The sequence below is a fragment of the Betta splendens genome, chromosome 1, assembly GCF_900634795.4.
Source record: "Betta splendens chromosome 1, fBetSpl5.4, whole genome shotgun sequence".
Lineage (NCBI taxonomy): Eukaryota > Metazoa > Chordata > Actinopteri > Anabantiformes > Osphronemidae > Betta > Betta splendens.
Window position 1 is genome coordinate 17,521,358 of NC_040881.3, and position 25,033 is coordinate 17,546,390.

At 44.4% G+C, this 25,033-nt stretch overlaps 3 protein-coding genes and 1 long non-coding RNA gene across 6 annotated transcripts; 2 read left to right on the plus strand and 2 right to left on the minus strand.

Moving 5' to 3' along the window:
* Positions 1-718: 718 nt before the first annotated feature.
* On the minus strand, positions 719-3,629 carry LOC114851928 (thioredoxin-related transmembrane protein 2-B). Of its 2 annotated transcripts, none has more exons than XM_029143835.3 (9): positions 3,317-3,629; positions 2,960-3,020; positions 2,738-2,851; positions 2,559-2,635; positions 2,349-2,455; positions 2,203-2,268; positions 1,989-2,118; positions 1,583-1,757; positions 719-1,467 (listed from the first exon to the last, which is right to left on the minus strand). In XM_029143835.3, exons 1-8 carry the CDS (start codon positions 3,503-3,505, stop codon positions 1,587-1,589), a joined length of 915 nt encoding a protein of 304 aa, XP_028999668.1. In that variant the 5' UTR covers positions 3,506-3,629; the 3' UTR covers positions 719-1,467; positions 1,583-1,586. The 2 variants fall into 2 exon arrangements, with proteins under 2 accessions (XP_028999668.1, XP_028999661.1); XM_029143828.3 differs by having other exon boundaries at positions 719-1,472.
* A 1,748-nt stretch (positions 3,630-5,377) lies between these two features.
* Positions 5,378-14,983, plus strand: LOC114851393 (dual specificity testis-specific protein kinase 2-like). Its single transcript, XM_029143257.3, has 12 exons — positions 5,378-5,608; positions 6,317-6,458; positions 6,719-7,516; positions 9,840-9,961; positions 10,043-10,091; positions 10,338-10,484; positions 10,879-10,961; positions 11,364-11,454; positions 11,673-11,756; positions 11,837-11,923; positions 12,031-12,127; positions 12,627-14,983. Exons 3-12 carry the CDS (start codon positions 7,310-7,312, stop codon positions 13,820-13,822), a joined length of 2,163 nt encoding a protein of 720 aa, XP_028999090.1. The 5' UTR covers positions 5,378-5,608; positions 6,317-6,458; positions 6,719-7,309; the 3' UTR covers positions 13,823-14,983.
* LOC114852381 (uncharacterized) lies at positions 7,515-15,428 on the minus strand. The gene is made up of 4 exons (XR_003785388.1): positions 15,343-15,428; positions 15,176-15,262; positions 8,950-9,028; positions 7,515-8,856 (listed from the first exon to the last, which is right to left on the minus strand). It is a non-coding gene; the product is annotated as an uncharacterized LOC114852381 (long non-coding RNA).
* A 389-nt stretch (positions 15,429-15,817) lies between these two features.
* On the plus strand, positions 15,818-19,438 carry LOC114852154 (adipose secreted signaling protein). Of its 2 annotated transcripts, XM_029144338.3 has the most exons (7): positions 15,818-16,058; positions 16,130-16,161; positions 17,171-17,251; positions 17,587-17,720; positions 17,870-18,023; positions 18,198-18,323; positions 18,452-19,438. In XM_029144338.3, exons 3-7 carry the CDS (start codon positions 17,233-17,235, stop codon positions 18,532-18,534), a joined length of 516 nt encoding a protein of 171 aa, XP_029000171.1. In that variant the 5' UTR covers positions 15,818-16,058; positions 16,130-16,161; positions 17,171-17,232; the 3' UTR covers positions 18,535-19,438. The 2 variants fall into 2 exon arrangements, with proteins under 2 accessions (XP_029000171.1, XP_029000182.1); XM_029144349.3 differs by lacking the exon at positions 16,130-16,161.
* The last annotated feature ends 5,595 nt before the right edge of the window (positions 19,439-25,033 follow it).

A 25,033-nucleotide genomic window follows, 5' to 3' on the forward strand; every position in this document is an offset into this window, starting at 1 on the left:
ACAAACTGCCAGATTTTAGCTATAGTGTTGTTTTCTTGGGATAGAAAAGCTCCAGTACAGTGATTGAAGCCAGTGACCAAGCAGCGCTCTGCTGCCCCCAGCTGGTTAAAGTGGGCAACTTCATCCAGGAGTGAAGGTGTGGACTGAACTGATCACATCAGCCAGATCACACCTCAAGTTTAGCTCCTAAAAATAATATAATTATAACAGTACTCAGAGTTCCCAGCATTCAATATAGTTATTAAACTGTGTTGCATTAGCATGCTTTTATTTTGAATATAAGACAAACTAGTAACACAAGCGTATGAAGCAAATGTGTCCCGACTCCTTTTCATGCAGAAGTAGTGAGTGAGGCGTGTCTGAACCGGGTCAGAACCACAGACACTGATACTGAGTTCAGCTTGTGTGTATTTGTTGTTTTTATTTGGCAGGTTAAATGTAGATGCTCTCAAATTCATAATAAATGATGCCTTGTTACAGCTGCTACATTAAGGTTCTGGACATATTGATGATGCATTGATGATATAATATTGAGTCACTCACTGTATCCTGTTGCTGGAGCATCTCATCATGTATCATCATGTGTCCCTGACCACTGGGAGCAGCAAAGAACAGAACTAGACTAAGCTCCAGACATGAAGCACCACTAAGCAATTATAATGTAACAAATACATGTATATGTAAGTAACATATTAATGCAGGGTTTGATTAGCACAGAAACACTTGATGAGCATCATTTATTGCATGTACAGAGAGAAGACATTGACATACAGGAGCATATATACACCCATGCCTCAGAATGTAGCTCTGATCAAATGCATCAGGACAGATTATTACAAAAAGGAAATACTTAAAAAGTCAAATCTAAATTAAAACAATACTTATTAGACATGGGGGAAAGGGAATAATCATATGGTCAGTAATGGCAGTAAGCTGCCTGATAATGATTCACACCGTAAAAAAACTCTCCCAATGCTGGAATGTGGGTTCTCCCGGGATTCAGACTCAGAAATGCACTGTCTGTGTGTCTGATGTTACCCAGCTCTGTTCACACTCAATCTGACTTGTGTCATACGTGGAAATATCATTAAATAAGAGCACGTAAACAACACAGCATGTTCACAGACGTGGAGACAGTTAAACGAGGGAACAGGGGAGGTGAAATGAAGAGTTTAGTTGTTCAGTCTATCTCAAGTTAATCAGGACAATGTTCCCAACGTAGTCTACTGTATGAACCAGAGTTACAACTTAGCTCATAGGAATTACACTTAATCATTTTAATTAGTTAAATTAATTACATAAAAAATCTGCCACATCACATTCACTAGTTCAATAGTTATTATTAATGGTCATTCACGCTGCAGCTTGACCCACCACAAACATGCTGTGTAACATCACGTTTCCAGGTCCCCACTGATCCTGGACCAGCTGACAGCATCACAGTCCCCTTCAACCGTTGCTTGGTTCCTGCACTGGAGAGTTACATGAATTGGTGGATTGTTGGGTTTAACGAAAGCTTTTCAGCTAATGCTGCTCAGGACAGTGTTTCAGTAGCTACAAACTGGGGCTCATTCATACAGACCATCTCATTTGTCCTTCTTGGACTCTGACTCCTGAGCGTCAGTCCCTTGTTCGGGCTCCTCCTCCTCAGGGACGGCTGGGAACTGGGACGGGCTGACCTTGTCTTCTTTAGTCTTGTTCAGCTTCTTGGACTTCTGGTAGTGTTCGTTCAGGTTGAACTCGCGAATGATATTCTCCTGGTGGAGACACGAGACATGAGAATGAGTCGTCTCATCAGAAACATGAGTGGGTCCTCAGCATCTCTACACTGAAGGTATGTCTATGGTGACGTTAATTCAAAGCTGGACACCATGACCTGATCCTGGACTGAAAAGAACTACTAATCCGTGTCACAGACTGTGTCGTACGACTGTCTGTCAGACACTGAACGTTCAGACCTGTTGTGAAGCGCCAGCAGACACACAAACCTCAGTGAAGCTCCAGGACACAGCTCTACCCTTCTTGTCCACCTGGGGGCGCCGCATCACCTCCTTCCCCCCTTGGAACAACACCAGGGATGGAAGCTGCTTGGACAGCGGAGACGTGGACACCTTGTACCTGCTCAGCAGATTAAAATGTATTTAGCAGAACAACAGAGGTATGTGTGTGACTTAAAGAGAATAAATCACAGACAGATCTTACTTCTTGGAGACTTCTCCATATCGACCAACATCCACTTTACCAAACTTGAGGCCGGAGCAGTTGTACCTGACACGTGGAGGCAGAAATAAGTGAGTTCACTCTGGTTAACGTCACTTCGCTCAGCAGACATGAACATGAGAACTTACTTGAGAGACAGGTCAGCGTACACAGAAGCAAATGACTGGCACTCCGGAGACCAGTTAGCGAAGAACTCAACAATCCAGGTGACACGTCCGTCCCTCTCCAGCTCGTCCTGGACGACATACACATGCTCAGTTAACTGGTGTTCAAAGGGGAATTGACTGAGCTTTGGCTCTGGGTTAACTGTTGGTTCAGATCGCACAGTATTGACTCACATCAATGGTTTTGTCGCTGAAGTATTTAATGTACTCAGGTCCCATGTACAGAGGAGGCTTACAAGTCATCAGAAACACTACAACAAACAAAAGACAACAACAGGTTAGGTGTGTGTGTGTGTGTGTGTGTGTGTGTGTGTGTGTGTGTGTGTGTGTGTGTGTGTGTGTGTGTGTCCGACCTATACACAGCGTCAGGTAGAGCAGCCCCATCCTGATGTCCAGTCTGAAGAACAGGATGACATTGGCCACTTTGCTGAACAGGATGATGTTGCCCACGTGCTGCTCTACCGTTACTGGAATTGCACACATACGTCACGCTTACATTTTCCATATGATTAAACATTTTGTCCTTTATACGTCACATCACGTTGTTGCACAGGAGAAAACCAGCATCTACTCACTTGCGCGTCTGTTCTTCATCATAACGATGGCACTGAGGAACATGAGGATCTCCACCTCCCTCTGAGAACAAGAGTCACACATCGTCGATCAACACATTTCACTAGATTCAACAGTAACATCAGTGACATGTCAGCGGCACCATGAGCTATGAGCATGGAGGCAACTGTGATCGCAGCAGCAGCTGATGAAGCAAAGAAGCCGCATCCAGCGACTGAGCAACAGACAGACAGATCAGCCCATGTCTGGATATCTGTGCTAGAGGTTCCAGCTAGCTCCGTCGTCCTGCCTGTAGCCGAGCACAGCTGCCCCCGCTCGCTGCTAGCGAACTTGGTTAGAGCCCGTGTGTTATTACGGACCCAGTCGAAGTCGCAGGAGTTTCCGTCCTCGCGCTGCGTGGCGAGATGCTCGCAGATGCCCGGCGTCTTGCGAACAGCCAGGAAGGCGACGGACATGAAGAAGGATGCTACATAGTAGGGCTTCAGCAGCCACTTATACACCTGCGGGAGGTGATAGAGGAAGGCGAACAATGGCGTCAGTAGAGCCATCTGTGAACGAGCCCCGGCAACGACTAGTACCACACAACAGCCCGAAAAGTCCGAAACACCTCCTGAAGTAGCGTTAGCTCAGACGACCTGCGCTATGCTAGCTTGGTGCATAAAGTGAGCGCTAGGAGAACCACACTTCCTAACTTGTCATTCAAAATAAAACTCATCATAATTACATGTCGTACAAACAGGAAATTACAATGTTAGTAGTTACTTTTTAAACCACACAACAACATAGTATTGTTTTAATGTACATTTTTTTTTATTTTAAGTCCGTGTTCTCATGCAAAATAAAAAAGCATACTAGCTTTTAATTTGAACATTGGAAGATTCAACTTCCTGTGAAATTGTTGACTAACACTAGGTAACCTGATTTAACTTTGTAGTCTTCTGTCGGCCAAATTGTGAGGCAAGAGTGATTTAAAGGGCCGGAAGCAGGTGCAGAGGTCAATCAGGACGAAGGTGTTGCTAGAATAAACAGTGGAAAACGGCCGTGGAGAGTTTTTTTTTCTTCTTTAAGGCCGGACTCTCCTGTGAAATATTAAACATTTGATCTATTATTGTGGCCCTAAATAATGTGTTGATAAAGATTTTCCATCATTCAGGTGAGGTTGTGTTAAGAGATCCGATTAATCAATAACTTTACTAACAAAAGAATAAATACATTTCAACTCATTCCAGTGGTAAGTTGCATTAAAAATGGTATTACTGGGAAATAAAAAATGAAATACAAACTGCTGATAAAATTTGTCAAATAAAATGCCATATTCCAGTTACCTGAATATGTCATAACAATAAATACATGCAAGCAGAATGAAAATGTCTTGTATTTCACAGTTTCATTGTCAGGCATTTGTTTCTTCTTTAAATTCTGATATAATATATATAATATTTATAATATATATAATATCTTAATGAATATAATGAATTTTTATCTGTTGTGTTTTCTTATTAGTTAGCTGTTGTGTGTGTTTATTATTATGGTGTGTGATGTATCTTGTCAAATGCACAGTCCATCCTAAGCAAGAACAAGGAGGGGATGTTTCTTCAGCTAAAACCAAGCCATGGTGTCATCCTCTCAACCTTTAAATGACATAATGATGTCATTTTTATCTAAAACTAATGGACTACTTAGTAACTACAGCATTAGTTGACATGCATCCAACACTCATACAGGCTAAATTCATGATAACACACTGTATGTTAATACAACTTCAGTCCAGCTGATTAGATTTGTTTAAATCAAACAAGGTCTTCACAGAGTGGATCACTGGGGACCTGATTGTTATTAATCACACAATGTTTCATACAACAGTTTAAATTTCAAACACGTTTTGCATTTCAAATGTTTAGGTTTTATTTGTAAAACTGTTGATTTGAAAGGCGGATTTCCACAGCTTCTACATCAACAGACTGATTTCAGATCTCCACAGACGTTTCAACCCAGATGATCCAGATCAACGATCAAAAAATGCATCTTACGTTTCATTTCAATGGTTAATGTCTGCATGAAAACTGAATTTCATGTCATGTGAAATATTTAATGTGGAGATTAAACCATATACACACACTATCATCTGTGGAGCAACAAACAAGAACAGTCAGCAGTCTGGGACAGATTTCGTGCTGCTGGGAAACGTTAAAACTATCCGACTCGATCACGTGGTTTTGTCTCCGCCTCCTGCTTCTTGTTTTCACCAAGGAGGAGCCTGTCGTGATGCTGCACATATCTCACTTCCATCATCATTTTCTCCAACGTGAACGGGCGGAAAAGCCAAGGCCGAGGCTCCCATCGCTCAACAAAAAGGAAAATACCTCAGAAATATGTATAAATGGTTTTGCTGTAAGACCCAGAGGCAGGTGTTTATTTTGCTGTTCTGTATTAGCCCGTTTATTTAGATATTTAGATGTGTGCCATTACCCCGTGTTACACTTCCGGCTCAGTAGCTGCTCCAGCAGCAGTTTCTTTGCTGGATCAGGCTGCGTATGGTGAAGGAAACTGATTGCAGATCAGCGGTCAGAGTTTCCCAGCCTCCTCGTCTGCTCCAATCAGAGCCGCTCAGTCGCCATGGAGTCTTTCTGCCAGGCGTCAAGCTTGACAAAGTAAGGAAAACGTACAGGAAACGGCTAGACTTTGTTGAAAAAATAAAGTATTAAATCGTTAAATGTTGCCTCCTGGAAAACTGACGATTGAAGACAAAACGCTACAATCATGGTTTGTAACCTGTAATCCGCAACATTCTGTCCAAGCTAAAACATACATATCCAGCCGTCCGTCCATCCATAAATCAAATTTTTATTTAGAAAGCATTCAGCAACTAATCATTAACCAGATCCTAACAACAACCAAACAAACAATACTTTAGCCATAAGGTAAAGAATCGTGAAAGATAGAGCAAATCTTTTTCATTGATGAGTACAGTGAAAAGAGAAGCAGGCCCAGAATAGAGCAGGAAGAAAAAAGAGAAGCTATTATTGACTGTGGTGGAACTAATTCACATCGATGCCTCCACTTTGAGCAGAGATTAGAACGTTACTGTTATTAATCTTTACCAGTGATATAATGGGTTTGCAAAGTAAGCAAATATATGATTGAGAAATGGTTGAGTAGATTAAATGGATACAGAATCAAATCAGTATTTCATAAAAAAAACATGGAAGTAGTTCTCTCTTTATCTTTAATGGAATTATGGAGATTTTAATGAGTAAGACACGCGAACTTAGAGAATTAACAAGTCTGATATTTTATTAGGCTGACCAGCTTTTATTGTGAAAAGACTAAAAGGATGCCGCCCGCATTGCTCCCGCCAGTTTGACTCCAGGCCGTTACTCTACGGTACTCGTCCCAACAAGCGGCTCATGAAACAGGAGTCCAGACGGGATTATCAACCGCAGACAGAAGCGACTTTACGTCCAGCAGTCGAACCGGATCCGGAGCGACGCGAGGAGCGAGGTAAGCGGCGAATTCATCCTTCGACAGCTCCGTTAGAAACTGTAGTACCGCGCTCATCAGCCGGGGGAGAAATGTGGGCTTTAAACGTTGTTCTTCGCTTCACGTCATTTGGGTCAGATGATTATTTACGCAGAGAAAATAGGAACAGCGCGGTTAATGTTATGATGCGGGGAGAGTTCGGCTGGTTCGGCCGCGGGCCCAGCTCGGCTCGGCTCCGAGCCTGCCGCCGTCCAACGCTGACACGCTCCCTCTCTCAACAGGGACCTTCAGGCCGCTGGCGGCTCGGCCTCCCGCCGTCTCCCGGTACCGCGCAGCTGCGGCGTCCATCGCCACAGCTTTAAGCCTGACGCCATGACGTCGGAACCGAGCCTCCTCACGTACGGCGAGGCGGCGTTTAGGGACTCTCCGGAAAACCCACAACCACTGTGGCGTCGTCACGGACGTTTGGAGTGAATGGACCCTCCATCAATGACACAATTCCATCGGTTGGATTTCATTGAGCCACGCAGGTTTTTTGCTCAAGGGCACATGTGACAGAAACTTGGACTGGGGAACGCAGATGTTCACTGTTACATCAAACGGGCTGAATCTCGGCTGAGGACACATTGAGCATTTATTAGTAGCCTAAGGTCGGCTGCAGCCAGTGACACTCTCCAACCTGGAAACCTGACACACCTTATTATATTGTAATATTATGAGGTCTTCCATATAACTCACAGCGACGCTATTGATCTTTGTGACACCATGATGGTGGGGGCCACCAGAGCCATGGGCCTCAGGACTCCGGGCATCTGACGCGTACACCCGTGGGAAGCTACCCGAGAGGCTGGGGAGTGGTGGGCACCAGCACCATGGACTACCACGCCGAGTGCTGCTTCTGCGACCCGGAGGAGGCCCACGGCGGCCCCGATGACTTGCCTCTCCACAGCATCCACGCCCCCAACCGGATCCGGCCATCCTCGTACCGGGCCCTGCGGAGTGCCGTGTCCAGTCTGGCCCGCATTGATGACTTCTTCTGTGAGAAGATCGGCTCCGGCTTCTTCTCGGAGGTGTTCAAGGTGTGTTACTCCCTTCTGCCCACTGTTTAACCAAATACGACACATATAATTAGTATTTAGCATGTGAGTCAGTGTCCAGTCATCACTGCTGTAGTGGTGGGACATGTGGTGGAGTGTGGAGTTTACTGCCTCGGCCAAAAGGTCAGTCAAAAGATCTCTCGTTGTGATTGGTCGGTACTGAGTCAGAGTTGTGTCATGATGATGAAATGTGCTCGTTTTTACTGTTGGAGTTGAAATGCTGCTTTGGATGTCTCCTCTGGGAAGGTCTCAACTGTTGCGCCCCCTGCTGGTGGGTCAACCTGTACCTGAAACACCAATGACTGCGCATCGGCTCCTTCTTAATAATCTGTAGCTTTGTTTACCAAACTATGAGCCTTTCACAGACAGTCGCTACCCTGTGAGATAGAAAAACACCTGGAATATTTAAATGACTAGAACAGTCCCGCCAGCAGCACAGTTCAGCGCACCTCCTTTCCTACCTCATCAGCACTCAGAGCGCTTTGATGCCACGTCTCATTCACCCATTCACTCACTCATTCACATACACACAAATTCAGTGTTTTGCCAAAGGACACTTCGTAACATGGGAATCAGGAATCAAACCACCGCTACTACAGTTGGTGTGCGAGTGCTCTGCTTCTAGAGCTGCCTTGGGTTGGATGCAGCTTGGCTTATTTATTAGGATCAGACGAGGAACAGGGAGAAACATGCAGCTAAACAGCTAATAACAGTGATACCAAGCAAAGCATCCAGAACTGATTGGTGAACTTTCATTTTCTAACTCAGCTGTTCGTTGTTTGCCGTGTGGCCCTATGTTATGTTGGTACTTGTGTTTGTGTATGTGTAGTGACGGCGTGACTGGAACAGACTAAGTAGCTTAGTGCCCCTGCGTGAGCATGTGTGTGTAGACATCCGACCTTTTCACAGCATCTACTCCATGTGAAGTGCTCAGGATTCAGAGGAAGCAAACATTTCCCTGCGCTTACGAAGCAGACAAAGGTTAAAACAGAGCAGTGCTTTAAAGACCTTTGAAAGATATTTGAGGAGTTAGACATTTTATTGTGCCTACTTACATGTGTATGACATAAGCTTTATAATTACTTATTTTATTACTCATTACCTATAGTACTGCCAATATCTGTGTGTGTCCATTATCTGCTTCATTTCAGGTACAGACGTTGTCCTCTGGACACCACTATGGTGTAGTAGTAGTAGTAGTAGTAGTAGTAGTTACAGTTGTTGGGTTTGAGTCCTGGTCACCACTTTGTACCTTCTCCTCATCTGCCAGGTTAACTGGAGACTCAGGTGTGAGAGGATTTAACTTACATCTTACACCACTCCTACAACAACAGATCCAGATGATGGATAGATGTTGTACGTTAACCTCACTGCATTCATTTATACAGGAAGGAAAAGAACATAAGATACAGTACCTCTGGATGTTGTTGGTGACCTGTGCTCCACTAGTCTGGATCAGGTGTAAAAATTGGAAGAGAACAATAAGGTGGTCACCTGGTAAAAGAAGCACAAAGTGAGAAATGACGTATGTTTGAGGTTCAGTGGTCCAGTCATCAATTAACTCAACCATGAAAAAGCACAAATCAAGTTAGCGCGTGTACTTGCATCAAAGTGAAACCAAAAAACATATTTTCCTACCAAAGTGAGGACATTTGGCCTGTTTGAGGGTTAAAATGTGATTTTAGGGCTGAGGTTAGAATTGTGTTTAAGTTTGGATTAGAGCAAAGCTTAGACGTCTGCCTTTAGTTGTGAGGGTTAGGGTTACGGTAAGGAGGGAAGGCATCCTGTCAATGGAAGCCCTCACTTCGATGGAAGTACAAGTGTGTGTGTGTGTGTGTGTGTGTGTGTGTGTGTGTGTGTGTGTGTGTGTGTGTGTGTGTGTGTGTGTGTGTGTGTGTGTGTGTGTGTGTGTGTGTGTGTGTGTGTGTGTGTGTGTGTGTGTGTGTGTGTGTTTCCTGCTGGAGGAAGCTTCACTAATAGTGCAGTGGATTTGTGGAGATCAGATCAGGAGGAGTGAAATCCTATTAGTGCTACGCTATTAATACACAAACACAGATACATGCACTTACAGGTCCACACTAACTGAATGTAGCCACACGCAGAGGTTCCAACCCGTTGGGCCACCCGTTGGGCCACATGATTCAACATCTGTTGAATCATTTTCATGTTGGTCCATACTAAGGATCAGTTAGGTGTGAAAGTGAAACCCCAGGAGTCTGAAGTGTGAACCTCCACATCCTGTTCTACCAGAACTCTCTCACCCGCTCTGTCTCTGTGACTGATTCTCTCACTGTCTGTGGTGCAGGTGCAGCATCGGATCACAGGACAGGTGATGGCGCTGAAAATGAACACTCTGGCTAGCAACAAGGCTAACATGCTACGAGAGGTTCAGCTCATGAACAGACTGTGCCACCCCAACATTCTCAGGTAGTCAGGCGTGGTGTTATGTGGTGTTTGTGTGTCCACACCAGAGACCTGAGATGATCACGTTCTCCCTCCTCTCCGCAGGTTTCTTGGGGTTTGTGTGCATGAAGGTCAGCTCCACGCTCTGACTGAGGTAAAGCAGCAACTTTACCACTCTTTATCTCATCTCGTCACATTAATCGTCATTATAGATACTAGAACTGAAGCGTTACATGACATTAAAATAATGATGATGATAAATTGTAAATGCAGCTGGACAAAGTGCTTCCACAGAGGCACATCCTCTCAGCTGATGTGACGTTACAGGACAGAATGGTGACGCGTCTGGAGACTAATAGCGCCTCATCCAGTGGTCGTCGACCTTCTTGTTTCTTTGCAGTATATAAACGGAGGCAACCTAGAGCAGCTGCTGGACAGCGACCTTTACCTGTCGTGGTGCGTCCGGATCGGTCTGTCTCTGGATATCGCCCGAGGCCTCAAGTACCTGCACAGCAAGGGCATCTTTCACAGAGACCTCACCTCCAAGGTACTAAGAGCCTGACATCAGTCAAAGCTGCTCACAGGTCAGACATACAGTAACAGGAGCTGCATCCTTGTTGCCACGGGAAACCTTCAGTCCTACATACAGAACGGTGATAGGCAATAATTCATGCCTTTTGTACAACAAAGTTAAATGAAATCAAAGTTGTAGATGCTGCCTTCGTTTTTAAACATATTGTTACGAATGAGAAACCCTTTATTCAGTCTGAAGCTTGACAGAAACATCACTAATCTACAATAATAATAAAGAACACAGTCTTCACTCAGGTGCTTGATATCAAATTCAAACCAACATATAGAAAGTGAATAATGTTTATTTAATTCAGCACAGTTTTACTTGTACTTGTTGTAGGTCTCACTTTGAGCGTTTATCTGTGCAGAACTGTCTGGTTCGCTGTGACGCTGGTGTGTTCACTGTGGTGGTGGGAGACTTTGGGCTGGCAGAGAAGATTCCTGACTACAGGTCAGTGTGGGGGAACCAGAACTGAACCCACGGGAACGTCCTGTGTCTTGTGATGTGGATGAATAACAGATGATGATCATTTTATTTGTCCAAAGTAGAATAATGTCAGTGCTAGGGGTTCATCTGTTTCTATATTAAAGTATGTGAGTTAATTAAACGAACAATTGAGAACGATCCTTTTTTCCAGCAGCTCTTTCACTGTTAAGTTTAAACAACCCTGTCTGTAGTGCTCTGGGGGATCTTCTGTCAGAGCACCTATGCTACTAAAAGCTCAGAGAGGATCAGTAGTGCCTGTTTCTGTGCTGTGACTGATCCAAACCATCATACAGACCATTCCTTCCCAGGTGGTCTCACACTTGTCTGGCTGTGATTCTTATTCCTCTTGTCTAAATGTCTTGGCAGTGATGGTGTGGAGAAGCAGGCCCTGGCTATCGTGGGCTCACCCTACTGGATGGCCCCAGAGGTTCTGCGTGGAGAGCTGTACGATGAAAAGGTAAACTATCGCACCAACACAGGCTCTAAGTAATAACCAGGTACACGCGCATGGCCACACACACACACCAGTGACCTCCCTCCTGTTTACAGAACATCTGACCCTCTTCCAGGGTCAACACCTCATTCTCCAAAGTGTTTTAGGAACCAAATAATGTGATACTTTACTGAATTCTGTACACTGTGAGGAGAACAGCCTTGTGTGTGTCTCCTTCTCAGGTGGACGTGTTTGCATATGGCATCATCCTGTGTGAAATCATTGCCCGGATTGAAGCAGATCCGGATTTCCTCCCAAGGACAGAGGTACAATACAAGCCATGAACATAGATAAACCCTGTTTACTTGCTGTGTCTGTCTGTGTAATGACACTGTGTCGCATGCAGGACTTTGGTCTGGATGTTAATGCATTTGAGAACATGGTTGGGGACTGTCCACCTGCTTTCTTCAGCCTAGCTGTCACCTGCTGTAATGTAAGTCTACACACACACACACACACACAAACACACACATACACACTCCACTGTCTGTGTTGATTCTTGCCGTTTACTGGTCCATGGATGGTTTTGCTTGTTTTTAGATGAGAGCTGAGAGACGTCCATCCTTCTCTGATATCGTCCTCACACTGGAGAGCATGGAGACGGTAGAAGGAGACGGGGAGAAGCTGATCGCACTTGGTACATGCATCAAATTAATTCTAATGTAAAATAAAAGTCAGAAGAAAAGTCAGTGGCTTGTTGCTGTGTTTTCACTAGGGCTGCAACTAACAATTATCTTGATAATGGATTAATCTGTTGATTATTTTTTCAATAATCGGAGAAAATTTTTTAAAATATTTTTTATGTTTTGCTTATTACAAATCTCTTATCAGTTTTTTAACAAAATTTAGATTTTGACTCTTAAATTCTTAAATCTCAAACAAAACACAAAATCCAGCGTTTGAATAATAAAACTACTTCTTTGCCGTTGAGCAGTCGGACTAATCGATAACGGCAAATCATTATTTTTTCCGTTATCGATTCGTCGATTCGTTGTTGCATCCCTAGTTTTCACTACTGACCCAGGTTGCAGGGTTCTGTCATGAACACTGTGATCTCTCTTTATGGGTCAAGTCATTCATTTTCCCTTTGACCCCTTTGCGTCTTACGTGTCTCTCTCCTGCCTCCTCTCGCTCAGAGCCGGTGGCTGTGGACGCCAGCCCCTACCGGCGCTGCAGCTCTCCCTGCCACCCCGGAGACCGCATCCATCAGCGGCACGGCTTGGCTCGGAGCCAGTCTGACATGCTGCCCCCATCGAGCATGACCCCTCCTCTCTTTGGGACCCCTGCACGGATCAACCCCTTCTCGCTCAGACAGGACCTGAATGGGGGGCGCTGTAAACTCTTAGATACACCCAGCAAGTCGGTTATCTCGCTAACCTTCACCCTGCCCGCTCTACCCGACCTGTGTGCCTCCCCCCACCCGCTCAGGGGCACGCGGTGGACCCAAGCACAGCCGAGGAGGTGCCAGTCTCTGCCTTGTACTCCAGAGCTCAGCCGGACTGTAGCCCTGTCAGGAGACACGGAGGGGAAGGAGGAACAAAACCATGAAAGCTTCAGAGTGAGTAGAGTGAGTAAAGGAGAATATGGTGAGGCTGATGAGGACAGCAAGAATACGAACAAAGCATGGTCAGAGCAGGAGCTTGGGCTGAACCTGGGGGCAGCTGAGAAGGCGGAGTTGCTGAAGGAGGATGAATATACAGATCTCCCAGTGGAGTTGGAGATGGTGACTCTGGAACGGTTAGAGGAGGAAGAGGAGGTGGAGGAGGAGCAAGGTGTAGGCAGAACGGAACCCATGGACTGTTCCAGATCTCCAGATCCGTCAGAGCGGCTCCTAGACTCCACGGCTGTAAGGCCTTTTCTGACCTCATCCTCCCTAAGAACCAATGGCTGGAGGCTTCCAATTTCCAGTGGACCTCCATCCTTGCCTCCTTTGCCACGGTTGGATAACAACAACGGCTCAGCTCCTGTGATGGGCCCTCAGGGGCAGTGGGGTGAAGGAGGACGGGCTAATGGTTACAGTGGAGCCCAGGTCCTGTCCTCCGACTCATGTGGCACCTCAGAACAGGATGAGGTCATTTCCTGTACGGGCTGCTGCCTTGTAGGTCTGAGTTTTCCCTCCGTGTGCCTCCGTGGTTCAGCTGCTGTGGCTGCTCCACACAGAAGGGTTTCGTTACCACGGCAGCGGCCGTACCGGAACCTTAACAGTACCATAACTGGTGGCAGTGCTTCCTCACAGACAGCTGGCGCGGCGCAGAAGGCTCTCCTGTGCCGCAGCTCTAACGGGTCAGTGCCATGTGAGCCCGGCCGCTCCCTGCCAGAGGCCCAGACCTAGTCCTGCTCACAGCACCTGCACCAAGTGTTAGCAGGCAAACTGAAGCTCACCCGGGCGTGGGGGCGCGTTCTTGACGCTGGGACGGTGCTGATGGACACCGACCTACATCGTGATGGACTCCTCATCTCTGAACCAAATCACACTGACCTCGGTCCACGCTGCCGTGGTGACAGGTTAAAGTAGTTTATTACTACTTGGATCTGATTTTTGTGCTTTGAGCCTATGTCAATAACACCGTCACACTGACACAGGGACCTGCAGAACACGCAAATCAGATGGAACCGTGTGAGTGAGACCCATTTGTACTGAAGTAGTTCATGAAATTACAGTTGCATTAAAAAGTACAATTTAATAGCGATGGTCACAAATAAACTAGAAAAGTCAGACCCAAGTAGGATAAACGCTGGTTGTGACTGTGGTGTTGACCCGTAGCTCGCTCCTCCGTTCTGGAGGAAGCCTGCACGGTTACTGTTTCCTACGGATAGAAACCTGCTCTACTTCACACTTCGACAGTGTGAAGTAAAAGTGAAAACACTGTTTTTATTCTGTAAGTTCAATAACAGAAGCTACAAGTGGAAACTTTCTAATACTGAGACGTAGTTCCTGCATTTTTATAAATGTGAATCTGGTCCTTTTGCCACCAGGATTTTACTAGATGGTGCTTTACTGAACTCTGTGCTGCTGGTGTTTCTTATGTGTTCTTCAGGCCCAACCAACGACACCGTCGTTCATCAACTCCCTCTCACATGTATTTTGTGTATGAACATGTACATTGTGATAACACTGTTGTGATTTTAAACTGTGGCATGTTATGCAGGTATGGATATTTATTGTACACATTATTTCACACACTGTGTGTGTATGTGGTGTGAAGGTTCTGTTCAGGCAGCTGCCACTCTTGAATGGTAAATTTTTAAGAATTCACATGGTTCTAAACAGCCAGTCTGAACTGAAGGAGCCTGAAGGCGACTCCAGAATCAAAAAGAAAAGGCAGGTGCCCTGAACAGAACCTTTGGGATAAGAGGGTTGGATACTCACAGGAGAACTTTTGTTCCATGATTTCTGATGTTAACCCTGGTTATTGCATAATGTTTTGTTCATGTGTACAGTTAGAGTTCTGCGTGCAATAATCTGTAAATAAACAAATATGACTGTGCACAACGTCTACTGTGTGTGTGTGTGTGTGTGTGTGTGTGTGTGTGTGTGTGTGTGTGTGTGTGTGTGTGTGTGTGTGTGTGTGTGTGTGTGTGTGTGTGTGTGTGTGTGTGTGTGTGTGTGTGTGTGTGTGTGTGTGTGTGTGTGTGTGTGTGTGTGTGTGTGTGTGTGTGTGTGTGTGTGCGTGTGTAGACTTACATTACAGCAGGTGACAGCTAGGCTGAAGAAAGCAGGTGGACAGTCCCCAACCATGTTCTCAAATGCATTAACATCCAGACCAAAGTCCTGCATGCGACACAGTGTCATTACACGGACAGACACAGCAAGTAAACAGGGTTTATCTATGTTCATGGCTTGTATTGTACCTCTGTCCTTGGGAGGAAATCCGTCTCTGCTGCAATCCGGGCAATGATTTCACACAGGATGATGCCATATGCAAACACGTCCACCTGAGTAGGAGACACACACAAGGCTGTTCTCCTCACAGTGTACAGAATTCAGTAAAGTATCACATTATTTGGTTCCTAAAACACTTTGGAGAATGAGGTGTTGACCCTGGAAGAGGGTCAGATGTTCTGTAAACAGTGTGTGTGGCTCAGTGATGGATCAGTGACTTTGCAGGATGGTGGTCAATCTAGCCCCCTGTGACCAGATTGACAGCTGGGACAGGCAAACAAAGAGTACTAGTATACTGGTATAATTTACTTACATTAATAGTTCAGCTAAGTACTTTAATTCAAGGGGGATCAAAAGGGTATCTCTCTTTTACTGTCCTGGGCGGCAGCTGTTGCTCAGTGCTGCCACCTGCCGGTGATTCCCCGCTACTACACACGCGGCGAGTGTTTTAATCCCGGCGGCCACAGGAGGAAACCATGAGACCGTCCCACCCCTGAAAACAAACGCTGAGCTCGATAAGACTGACATGGACGGTTTATAAGCATGTTTCTATCTGTTTGTGACAGGCCTGTGGCTCCTGTCCCGAGTGGCCGCTAAGGGACAACCTTCCCTGCTTCTGTTTGCGCAGCGCAGCATCGGGACGAGTGTCACTGCGTAACGTTCGGGAGGATCAGCATCACGCCCGGTAGGTACCGATGGATGCTGAGCTAGACAGACGTGGCCTGTTTGTCTCTTATGATGCTTTGTTTACGGCAGGGGAGGCCGCGTTCAGGAACTGCACTACACAGGTAAATGTCAGCTTCCTTTCACGCTGGGTGATGTTTTCAGATCACCTGATCTGAAAACATCACATCTACAAAGGTTTGACATTTAGTTCACTCTTTAGAGGCAAGTTAGGAATACGCATGTGCCTTGATGTATAAACGCAGAACATCGATGATGTGATTTTGGGATTTGGGATTTTGAAAGGGAAAAGTGGCTTCACACAACATTCAACTGAATATTATCTGTAATATCTGATTATAATAGATTAATACATATTGGTTATGTGTGTGAGCTTAGAGTGACCTTGAAAAATGTTTCATCCACGTGGGTGCATTGATGGTTTTTAATCCTTCAACCCCATCTGTGATTTTACTGAATGAGCCACAATGAGGCACAGTATTTATTCTCTGAAAACCTGTTTTGGGTTTTTTATAAGCTAAAAATCATCTACAAAAAGATATATCTGAATATCACAGCATCACAAAGTTTATCTCGTGTTTTTCTTACTGTGTGTAATTTTACATACAATACAAATTAAAATAACATGAACAAACATGCACAAAGTTACAGCTTTTACTTGTTTTGGGGGATTTAGTTTGTTTCTTAAAAAAGCTGTAACACAATTGACAATGTAAACACTGGCATGAAGTAAGTTATAGCCTCAACCGATCAATAAAAACCAACAGTGCATGACACTGAAATTTCACCTAAATTCACCTCTGGACAAATCATTTCTCACAGATCGACAATTTAACGATGGAAAGCAGTTCTGACATGAACACTGAGGAAGCGGTGTAATTAAATAAACCGTCCAATGAAATGTCTCACACAACTCTGAATACAGCGCTGAGGTCCAGCAGGAGACACTGTCCTTATCAAGTTTTTCCTTTGTACAGTGGTCCTTACCCCCACTCCTCTACTCCGCTTGTTCTCTACCTGTTCCTGCAGGAACCACTGCACTAATAAATAATGCAACACAAAGTGAAACATGTGACCTGCTGCTGTCTCTCTGTTCCTGTCGCTCCTTATCAGGACGCCAGTGATGAAAACACTCGGGTATTGTCTGACTCCCCCCACTTCATAAACACATCACCATGGCGACGAGAAGAAAAGGTAAGTTCGACACTGAGTCAAACACTGTTTGCCGCTGTGTGTTATTTGTGCAGAGACGTTCACTGACAGCACAAAGTTTCCATTGGGTGAAAGATGAAACTTCTTTTCTGCACAGAAGTCATCTTCACGGCAGAAGATGTTTATGAGCATGTGACACTTGTTCAGGTCATTTACTGGTCAAGTTGCTCTCACAGTAAAAACATCCATGTGAATGTTTACCTTCTTTGTTTATATTTTCAGTTTCTTGCTTTATAGCAGCTTCAATAAACATTTATTACTGTCAACCTGTACAAACATTGCTTCAGCGTTTGAGTGTGTTCATATCTTCACACCAGGCTCCACCTCTAAGGGTGGGGTGCGTTTCCCTGACGACGATGAGCCCCCTGGCTCCCCAACGCGGAGAGACGACCAGTCAAACGTCTCCACGCTCATCGCAGCCCTGGAGAAGGATGGCACGTACCTAGTCAAGGTGGGTTTGTCAGTGGGTTCTTCTTAGGAACCAGGTCATAGCAGCAACAAGATGGTGGCGGATTTTATTAATAATGTAGTAATAAACTCAGAATACAAGACCACGCCTGCTCTTCTGCATCATCCTCTGCCCCTCTGTCGTCCTTCCAGGCTGGTTTCCTGAAAAGCCACCACTGTTATGAGATTGTCTTCACAGTCCCAGATGTGCCCTCACTGGGCAAAGAGCTCTCCTGTTTTCCTTCCTCGTCCCCCACTCGCAGGTCCTCCAGCCTCCACGTGCATCGCACGACCTCCACACTAGAAGGTGAGCTGAACGCACATCACATACAGTATGTTTAGTAAGAAAATAATTACTAGTTAAGAATGTCCCTTTTTTTGGTAAATATGTTTCCAAGCATTTCATGAATTAAATACAACATTGCAGAGAATGGCAGGAATTACTATACATGGCATGAAATGAATGACGTTTTCTGCTTAGGGGGAGTAAAAGTGATGTGTGAGTACAGGACGCGCCAGGAGGGAGTCCAGCAGGAGCTGATGACTCTGGTGACCAGAGGAAGAAGGGACAGCAGCGTGAAGGTCAAACTGCAGGCCAAGGTCATCGGTAGGTGTCAGCTGTAATAACAGGAGAAGGCCAGTGGGGAAGCCAGAACCTGGTCAGGATGATGCCTGTGAGCTGACGCCTCCCACGGTGGATAATTATCACCTTGCCCCTTCTCATCCTCTGTGTAGACCCACATCACGGCACTCCCATGCTGCTGGAGGGTGTGAGGTGTCTGGGCGCTCAGAAGGACGCCCATGCAAAGAAGAAGTGATCCACATGTTCTGTACGTGTACTGTATCAAAGCATCATTCAGCAACTGGGCCAGGATTAGTGGGTTAGGAAATCCTACGTATTTGCATCGACTCATTTTCAGTTTCCAATTCCCATACACTCATCATGGAATGATGGATCTGCTGCATTGCTCAGTCACTAATTCACAAACTAAGTGGTTTTAGATCTTTCACCATTGAATCAGTGTTTTAGGGGTTTGTATGTAGTTCTGACGTGTGATTTGAATCTCTCTGAGCTGGAGAAGACACCAGTGAATTAGGCCCGAAGAAGAGAACCTGACATTCATGTCACTGATGAATGTATGTGACTCAGTTGTACATAATAATCAGATCCATTACTACTTGTATGAACCAAGAACAATTCCTTGTTTTTAACTGTGTGTTTACTTTGCAGTGAAATAAGGAGAAACCTGACATTTTAATTGAATCTTCTTGGTGCCATTAGAGATCGTCAGGTCTTGTCCTCTGAGCTGTAGCTGTTAGTGTCACTTTATTTGGGTAATAATAAGTAACTTTGTGTAGAAACTCTGATGTCACACACATTAATAGAAATAGTACATCTAAATAAATAACTGGGCAGCTGCCAATGAGTTTGTTGAGTGTAATGTTGCTTCAGTCTCACTGATTTCTGTTTGCTCAATGACAGAACAGCCATGACGTCATCATCTGGCTTTTTCCAGATCTTACCGTCTGTCTAAACTTGAGACTTGTTCCTGATTTGTGTGAATGTTCACCACAAAGACACTCATCTCACAGTGCAGTAGTATGTCTATTGGAATGAACCGGCAACAGTACAGTAATCTGTATCAATCAGACGTTGCACTTTATTGCTGTTGTAGTTCATCATCAGTTTTTCTGATTAAAGCCATTCATGAAGGAAGAAAACTTGGCTGAAGTCTATTTGATAATGGGTCTCTACCATGAAACATTATAGTTCAACTTCAGTAGGACTCTTAGTAGAAAAACAGATATTTCCATGAACCACGTAGTGACAGTCATATACCAGCTGTTGTCGCTGTTCTAGGAGAATTGGTATATTACACCACGGTAACACGGTAACCACTTGTATTATAAGAAATCAATATAGGTTCAATGATTTAAGTCACAAATCAAATACTTACTTCAATGCCGTCAGTTCTTTTAGAAAGATATTTGCACATTGTGGTGGCTCAGTTGGTAGAGCAAGCTTTGCAAATCACAGGCTCACAGACTAAAGCCCACCATGACTGTCTCACTAAAGGTGTGTTCTTGAATATGACACTTCGCACTAGCTCCCTGGGCGCCCACGGCCCCAAGCATGGGTTAAATCCAGAGGACCACTTTTGTTGTGCCATTGTAACAGATGATAATGACAAATACACGCTTTATTCCTTTTCTTCTAAACAAATGTATTGTTTGCTCTTTGGTTTTCCCTACTACTACTTAATGTTAAGACATTACCCACAGTAGTTATTTGTCAGGAACCGCAGGGGACGCAGGATCAGGCAAAGGTCAAAACACAAGGCAGCGTCCCAAAACCAGAACCTAAAGAGCAGGTAAGACAAGGTCAAAAACAAAAACTACCCTCTCATTTCTCCTCGGGCAAATCTGTAAATATTAGATCTATTTAGCAGGTTTTCTAATGTTAATTATATTGACCTGGCTATCTGACGTCATCAGCCTATAATAGTTGATTAAAATGCGCCATAGTTTCCATACTTGTAAGACTTCCTGTTGAATTCCACTTCGGCCTTTGTTATTTCTGCTTGATCTTCAGTCACGTGACTCATTAGCTGTGTTCAACTGATCATTAGTACTGTTATATATACTCGAGTACTCACCCACAGCCTTTACCATGTTGTTGCATGTTATCACCACTTTTCAGCATTGTCTAGTTTCCAGTTCCGTGTAAATAAGTTCCGTTTTGCCTGTCGGTGCCTCTGCCTGTGTTTTGGATCTATGGTTTTGTGAACTTTGCCTGCCTGACCACGCTTCTGCCTGTCGATTCGGATCTGATGATATTAAATCCTTCTTTATTCAATTCCTGTCTCTCATGCTGTGCATGAGGGTCCTTTGCTCAGGCGAAGGACACCTCACCCCCTTTATTTTTAAAAACCATGTGTTTATTATTAGACTGGTGTCACATACTCCTCTTCTGTCTTCAGATGTGCTGCTGAGGTTTCTCAGTCCCACTTTTGCAAATCCTCACCTCCACATCAGCAGCACAACCCAGCAGTGATGGTAGGTAACACTCTGTAGGTTTTACCACAGCTGTCAGATTCACTGTAGATCTAAATGGTAAATAGTTATACACTGTAGAAGACAGAGAAAGAAATAATCTTTGTACTCGTCTGGATTTTTCCCTCATAGATACAAGCAAATATCTCCCAGGTGGATGGTGGAATGGGCTAAAAGACAAAAAGTGTCCAAAGAATGAAGCCAAATACTTTTATATATGAAAAATAAGTTAAATAGTGTTAAAACCAATATATGACTTATGACTTAAATTTGTGATATTTCATTCTGGGCCCTGTGACCCAAAATGTCACAACTCTGGCCTGCTTCAACCTAAAGATGCCATTGAAGGCTCAAATGAAAGCTTACGGGCCGTAGAATGGCCCTTTAATGCTATGTTATCATTTACTGTAAACTTAAAGCTTATATATAACCATCCCCACTTGTGGCATATCTACGCGTCCAGCATACTCTCAGCTACACAGTGGTGCACTTACGGGGTGATAGAAGCTGAACATAATTGGCTACTTCTGGCTGACGCAACCCCAGCATTGTCTTCGTTAACAGAATCAACAAGATTATGGTACCGGCAGGAAGTAGGCAGGAGTCGGTGGTCAGGAAAACAGAATCAACACAAGGCGGAGAGAATTGCTGGAAGGTGGCGACTGGTATTCACAAACGATCTGGCAATGACTGATGCGACTACTGGGGATTATATACACAGGTGAGTAATGACTGATATGAGACAGGTGCGAAACTAGGACCGGGACGTGAAGCGGGAACTAACATAACGTGATCAGAAACGGAAGTACTAAAAATAAAACAGGAAACTGGAACCAAAACCTGACAACTAAGGTGAAACAGAAAAGTCCTTCAAAATAAAACAAGAAACAAAAACCCAGATCGTGACACCTAGGAACTACTGCTTCCTAGTTTACTCTGTACCTGCCACAGCCACAACAGTCAGGCTAAGAGGGGGCGGAGTCAGACTGAGAGGGGGTGGAGCCAGCGTGCTGGAGCACGATTGCTCAGTCCACCATTGTTTTTCGATGCATACACGTAGAACACTAATATTCAATAGCCAAAGGTCCCTCTGTAGATTATTTAGAAGACAGGAACCAGCACCCACTGTACTGTACTGTACCCACTGTACTTGTATCGCTTGTAAACATACAGCAGCAGCAGTTGAAACTAGCTACAAGGTGCTAAGGACAAACCAGAAAAAAACAGCCAGGAAAGAACGGTCTTAGATCGCAACCCCTTTGTGCACATACCTTAGCATGATTATTGGTATTAATATTAATTAAAAAAGGTAAACCACAGTACCGCATTTGTTTAGTCATGATTGTGTCAGCCTAAGGTACATCCCTACGTATTTATTTTGCGCCGATTGTTTGCTTAATTGATTTGCTTGGTTTCAGCAGCTGGCTGCACCCCCACCCGCACACACATGCCACAACGCAAAAACTCAACCTGTCCACCACCACAGCGACATCACATATATTTAGGATTGACTAAATCACATTAAACATTAAATAAACCATTAATCAAGAAGATATATACTGTAAATAGGTTTTGTATATACTACTCTTGTAAAAGCAAAGCTGTTCATCACAATACTGCTAGACAGAAAAAAAAGACTAGCCAGTTCTCTACAGGTATGAAGTGAAGTCTAAGTGAAGTCTCTAGTTGTGCCTAAACACATCTGTGTGATGCATGGATGAATGGTAAGCATTGACCTCTGCTCCCAGAGTCTTTTCTTTGACACAGTGGTTACTTAGAGTAACCTGAAAACGTCTGACTCTAAGATTTAACACTATGCATATGTTGACGATTGATAAATACTACTTCTAGAGAGATTAACAAGAACAACACAGTGTTCAAGCTAAATCGCAGATCCACTCGCTTCTCATTTTGACTCTATACAATTAGTCATGCCACAGAGTAATGCTCGCCTGTAATATATAAAGCATGTAATATTACTCAAATTATGATTATAAATGATTCTAAATTGTTTTAGTTAAATATTACATATTATATTATATGTATTATATATACATTATATACAAATTAGATCAGAGATGAGATGCATTTCCATTTGATTCATGTATCACAAATGTATCCTTTAAATAGAAATGTATTTCATTTTAAATCAAAATCAAATCAGGTAACAGCACTGCAGGACTAATGCTTTAGGGAGAAGGTGCTTGTGTAAAACCAGCCTGACCAGGTTTGTACAGTATATGGGCTGTTCCGTCTGAAATTAGGCTATTGTTATGCTTATCTAAGCTATCTTAAAAGAGTCAAATGTTTTTTTTAATTGAACAACTCCTGACACATGCAGGCTAACATACGTTAAATCCAAGTGGATATGGCCAAATATATACAATGAGAGATTATGAATTTCATTGTGTACATTTGTGAAGGCCAGTTCAACCCAAAACACCCAGTGACTGATAAACCTCCAGAAGGTAGTGTGAAAGCTGTGGCAGCGTGAGCTTCTGTTCTTATGCTTATCAATGATAGATAAAGTAAGTACAATACTCAACTCTGACATGAACTCAATTTTTATAAAGTTGCAATTTCTCAGCTTTGAGGCTCTAAGGTGCCTGTTATCTGTATATCTGTTTCTCTACCAAGGAGCGTGTGATAATGACATTATCAGTTCTAAGTACTTTTCTCAGAACTGTTTTTATAGTTAGTATTTGATTCTAACTATACAGGTCAAAAACATTTTTGTGATTAAAGCGCCACCTTTTGGTTGTCTCCTGGAAGTGCGTCATTGGTGCTAAAAATGGGGGTGGCCACATTAGCATTTTTCACACCTTCTCTACACAGCACAAGGATTACTGGTAACCGGCTGGAAAGGCACTGATATGAGGAGGGGCGGTGCCTGACATGAACAGCTCCATCTGTACTACTAAATTATAACTATAAAGTAAAAGTACTTTAGGCGTCAGGACGGGCAAGAGATTGGACCCAAAAGCACTGCACAGACAATCAGACACGCCCCCCCCAGACAGCACTTCCTCAGCAGTTACTCACAGCATTTTACAACCCGGCCTACTGTACGACTCAACAACTCACCACAAGCTGCTTACCAGATCACACCCACCTGCTGCCATTGATTCAACTACGTACAACGTAAATCTCTGCCTCAATTCCCCATGCCCATTCCTACTGCCACTGTGGTTCTTCCTGTATCCCTGAGCACTGCACTTTCAGGTATTTAATGAAGTTGTGCTTTGCTGCTCAGAAGTTCTGTTGTTCAGTACGTTTTAACTCTAAGCTTACCTTGTTCTCTTCTAGTAACCGCAGACCGAAGATTGACTGGCTGACTTTATGATTGTTAAAAAATAAAACTTGTTCTTTTTTGCAAATAGGTTCTGTTGCTCATTTTTTGGGGCTCCATCTGAGTGTCGTTAGTAAACACAAGATTTAAATCATAACAAAAGCAGGATGCTCCTCAGTTTTAACTGCATTAACCACATACACTCATCTAGGACTCTGGATGCCTCCCTGCTCCTTTGTGAACTGGCAGTCTTCCAGGGTTCCTCATCTGCTGACTGGGAGGAATCCTTTTCTGCCAATTTCACCGCCGGCCTCATTTTGCAGGCCCGATATGGTCGGGCTGATGGGGTGGGCCTCACGTCTTTGTTGTGGGGGTGGTGGATTTGGGTTGGGCCCCTTTCTGGGCACGGGGTTCCTCCCCTGGTATTTACCTCTGGTTTTCCTGGGGCGGAAGGCGTTGACCCAACAGTGGTCCATTCTGACCTAGGGTGTCATCTCTGTGGTTGCTGTGGCTCTGCCTGGGGGGGGGGGGGGGGGGGGGGGGGGGGGGGGTTGTGTGGGTGGCTCAGGCCGCAACACCCGCCCTCCCAGAACTGAAGGTATGTAGGCTCCCTGGCTACTAGGTTTCTTCCTTCCTTCCTTCCTCGCTTGGTTGCGTGTAGTGGCCGGGCTTCTCTAATCACCCTGGCTTTTACAAGTGGCAACTTTGTAACTCTGGTTACAAACCCAACTTCCAGGAAAGGTTAAAGCTTTTTCAGTACAAAGAGTTCTTTTTCTAAAGCACAAGTTACACAGTAAAAACTGTGCATGTTCACTCACCATCCATCCAGTGGCCTCTCAATCACAGGGCCGCAAAGGAACAGACAACTATTCACTGTCACAGGAAGCCGGCTCAACTACAGCAGAGAGAACTCCTAAACACTGTTGTTACTCAAGATTCCTGATCACCTCATATTTTTAAGAAACAGTTGAAAC

Excerpts from the sequence above, each read along its gene's own strand:
- LOC114851928 (XM_029143835.3), bottom strand. The coding sequence starts at position 3,505 with ATGGCTCTACTGACGCCATTGTTCGCCTTCCTCTATCACCTCCCGCAG. Across the intron at positions 2,636-2,737 it reads CTACCTGACGCTGTGTATAG|TGTTTCTGATGACTTGTAAG; the intron begins GTCGGACACACA and ends TGTTTGTTGTAG. Across the intron at positions 2,269-2,348 it reads TACGCTGACCTGTCTCTCAA|GTACAACTGCTCCGGCCTCA; the intron begins GTAAGTTCTCAT and ends TCCACGTGTCAG.
- LOC114851393 (XM_029143257.3), top strand. The coding sequence starts at position 7,310 with ATGGACTACCACGCCGAGTGCTGCTTCTGCGACCCGGAGGAGGCCCAC. Across the intron at positions 11,924-12,030 it reads TAGCTGTCACCTGCTGTAAT|ATGAGAGCTGAGAGACGTCC; the intron begins GTAAGTCTACAC and ends GCTTGTTTTTAG. Across the intron at positions 12,128-12,626 it reads GGAGAAGCTGATCGCACTTG|AGCCGGTGGCTGTGGACGCC; the intron begins GTACATGCATCA and ends CCTCTCGCTCAG.
- LOC114852154 (XM_029144338.3), top strand. Across the intron at positions 17,721-17,869 it reads ATGGCACGTACCTAGTCAAG|GCTGGTTTCCTGAAAAGCCA; the intron begins GTGGGTTTGTCA and ends TCGTCCTTCCAG. Across the intron at positions 18,324-18,451 it reads ACTGCAGGCCAAGGTCATCG|ACCCACATCACGGCACTCCC; the intron begins GTAGGTGTCAGC and ends TCCTCTGTGTAG.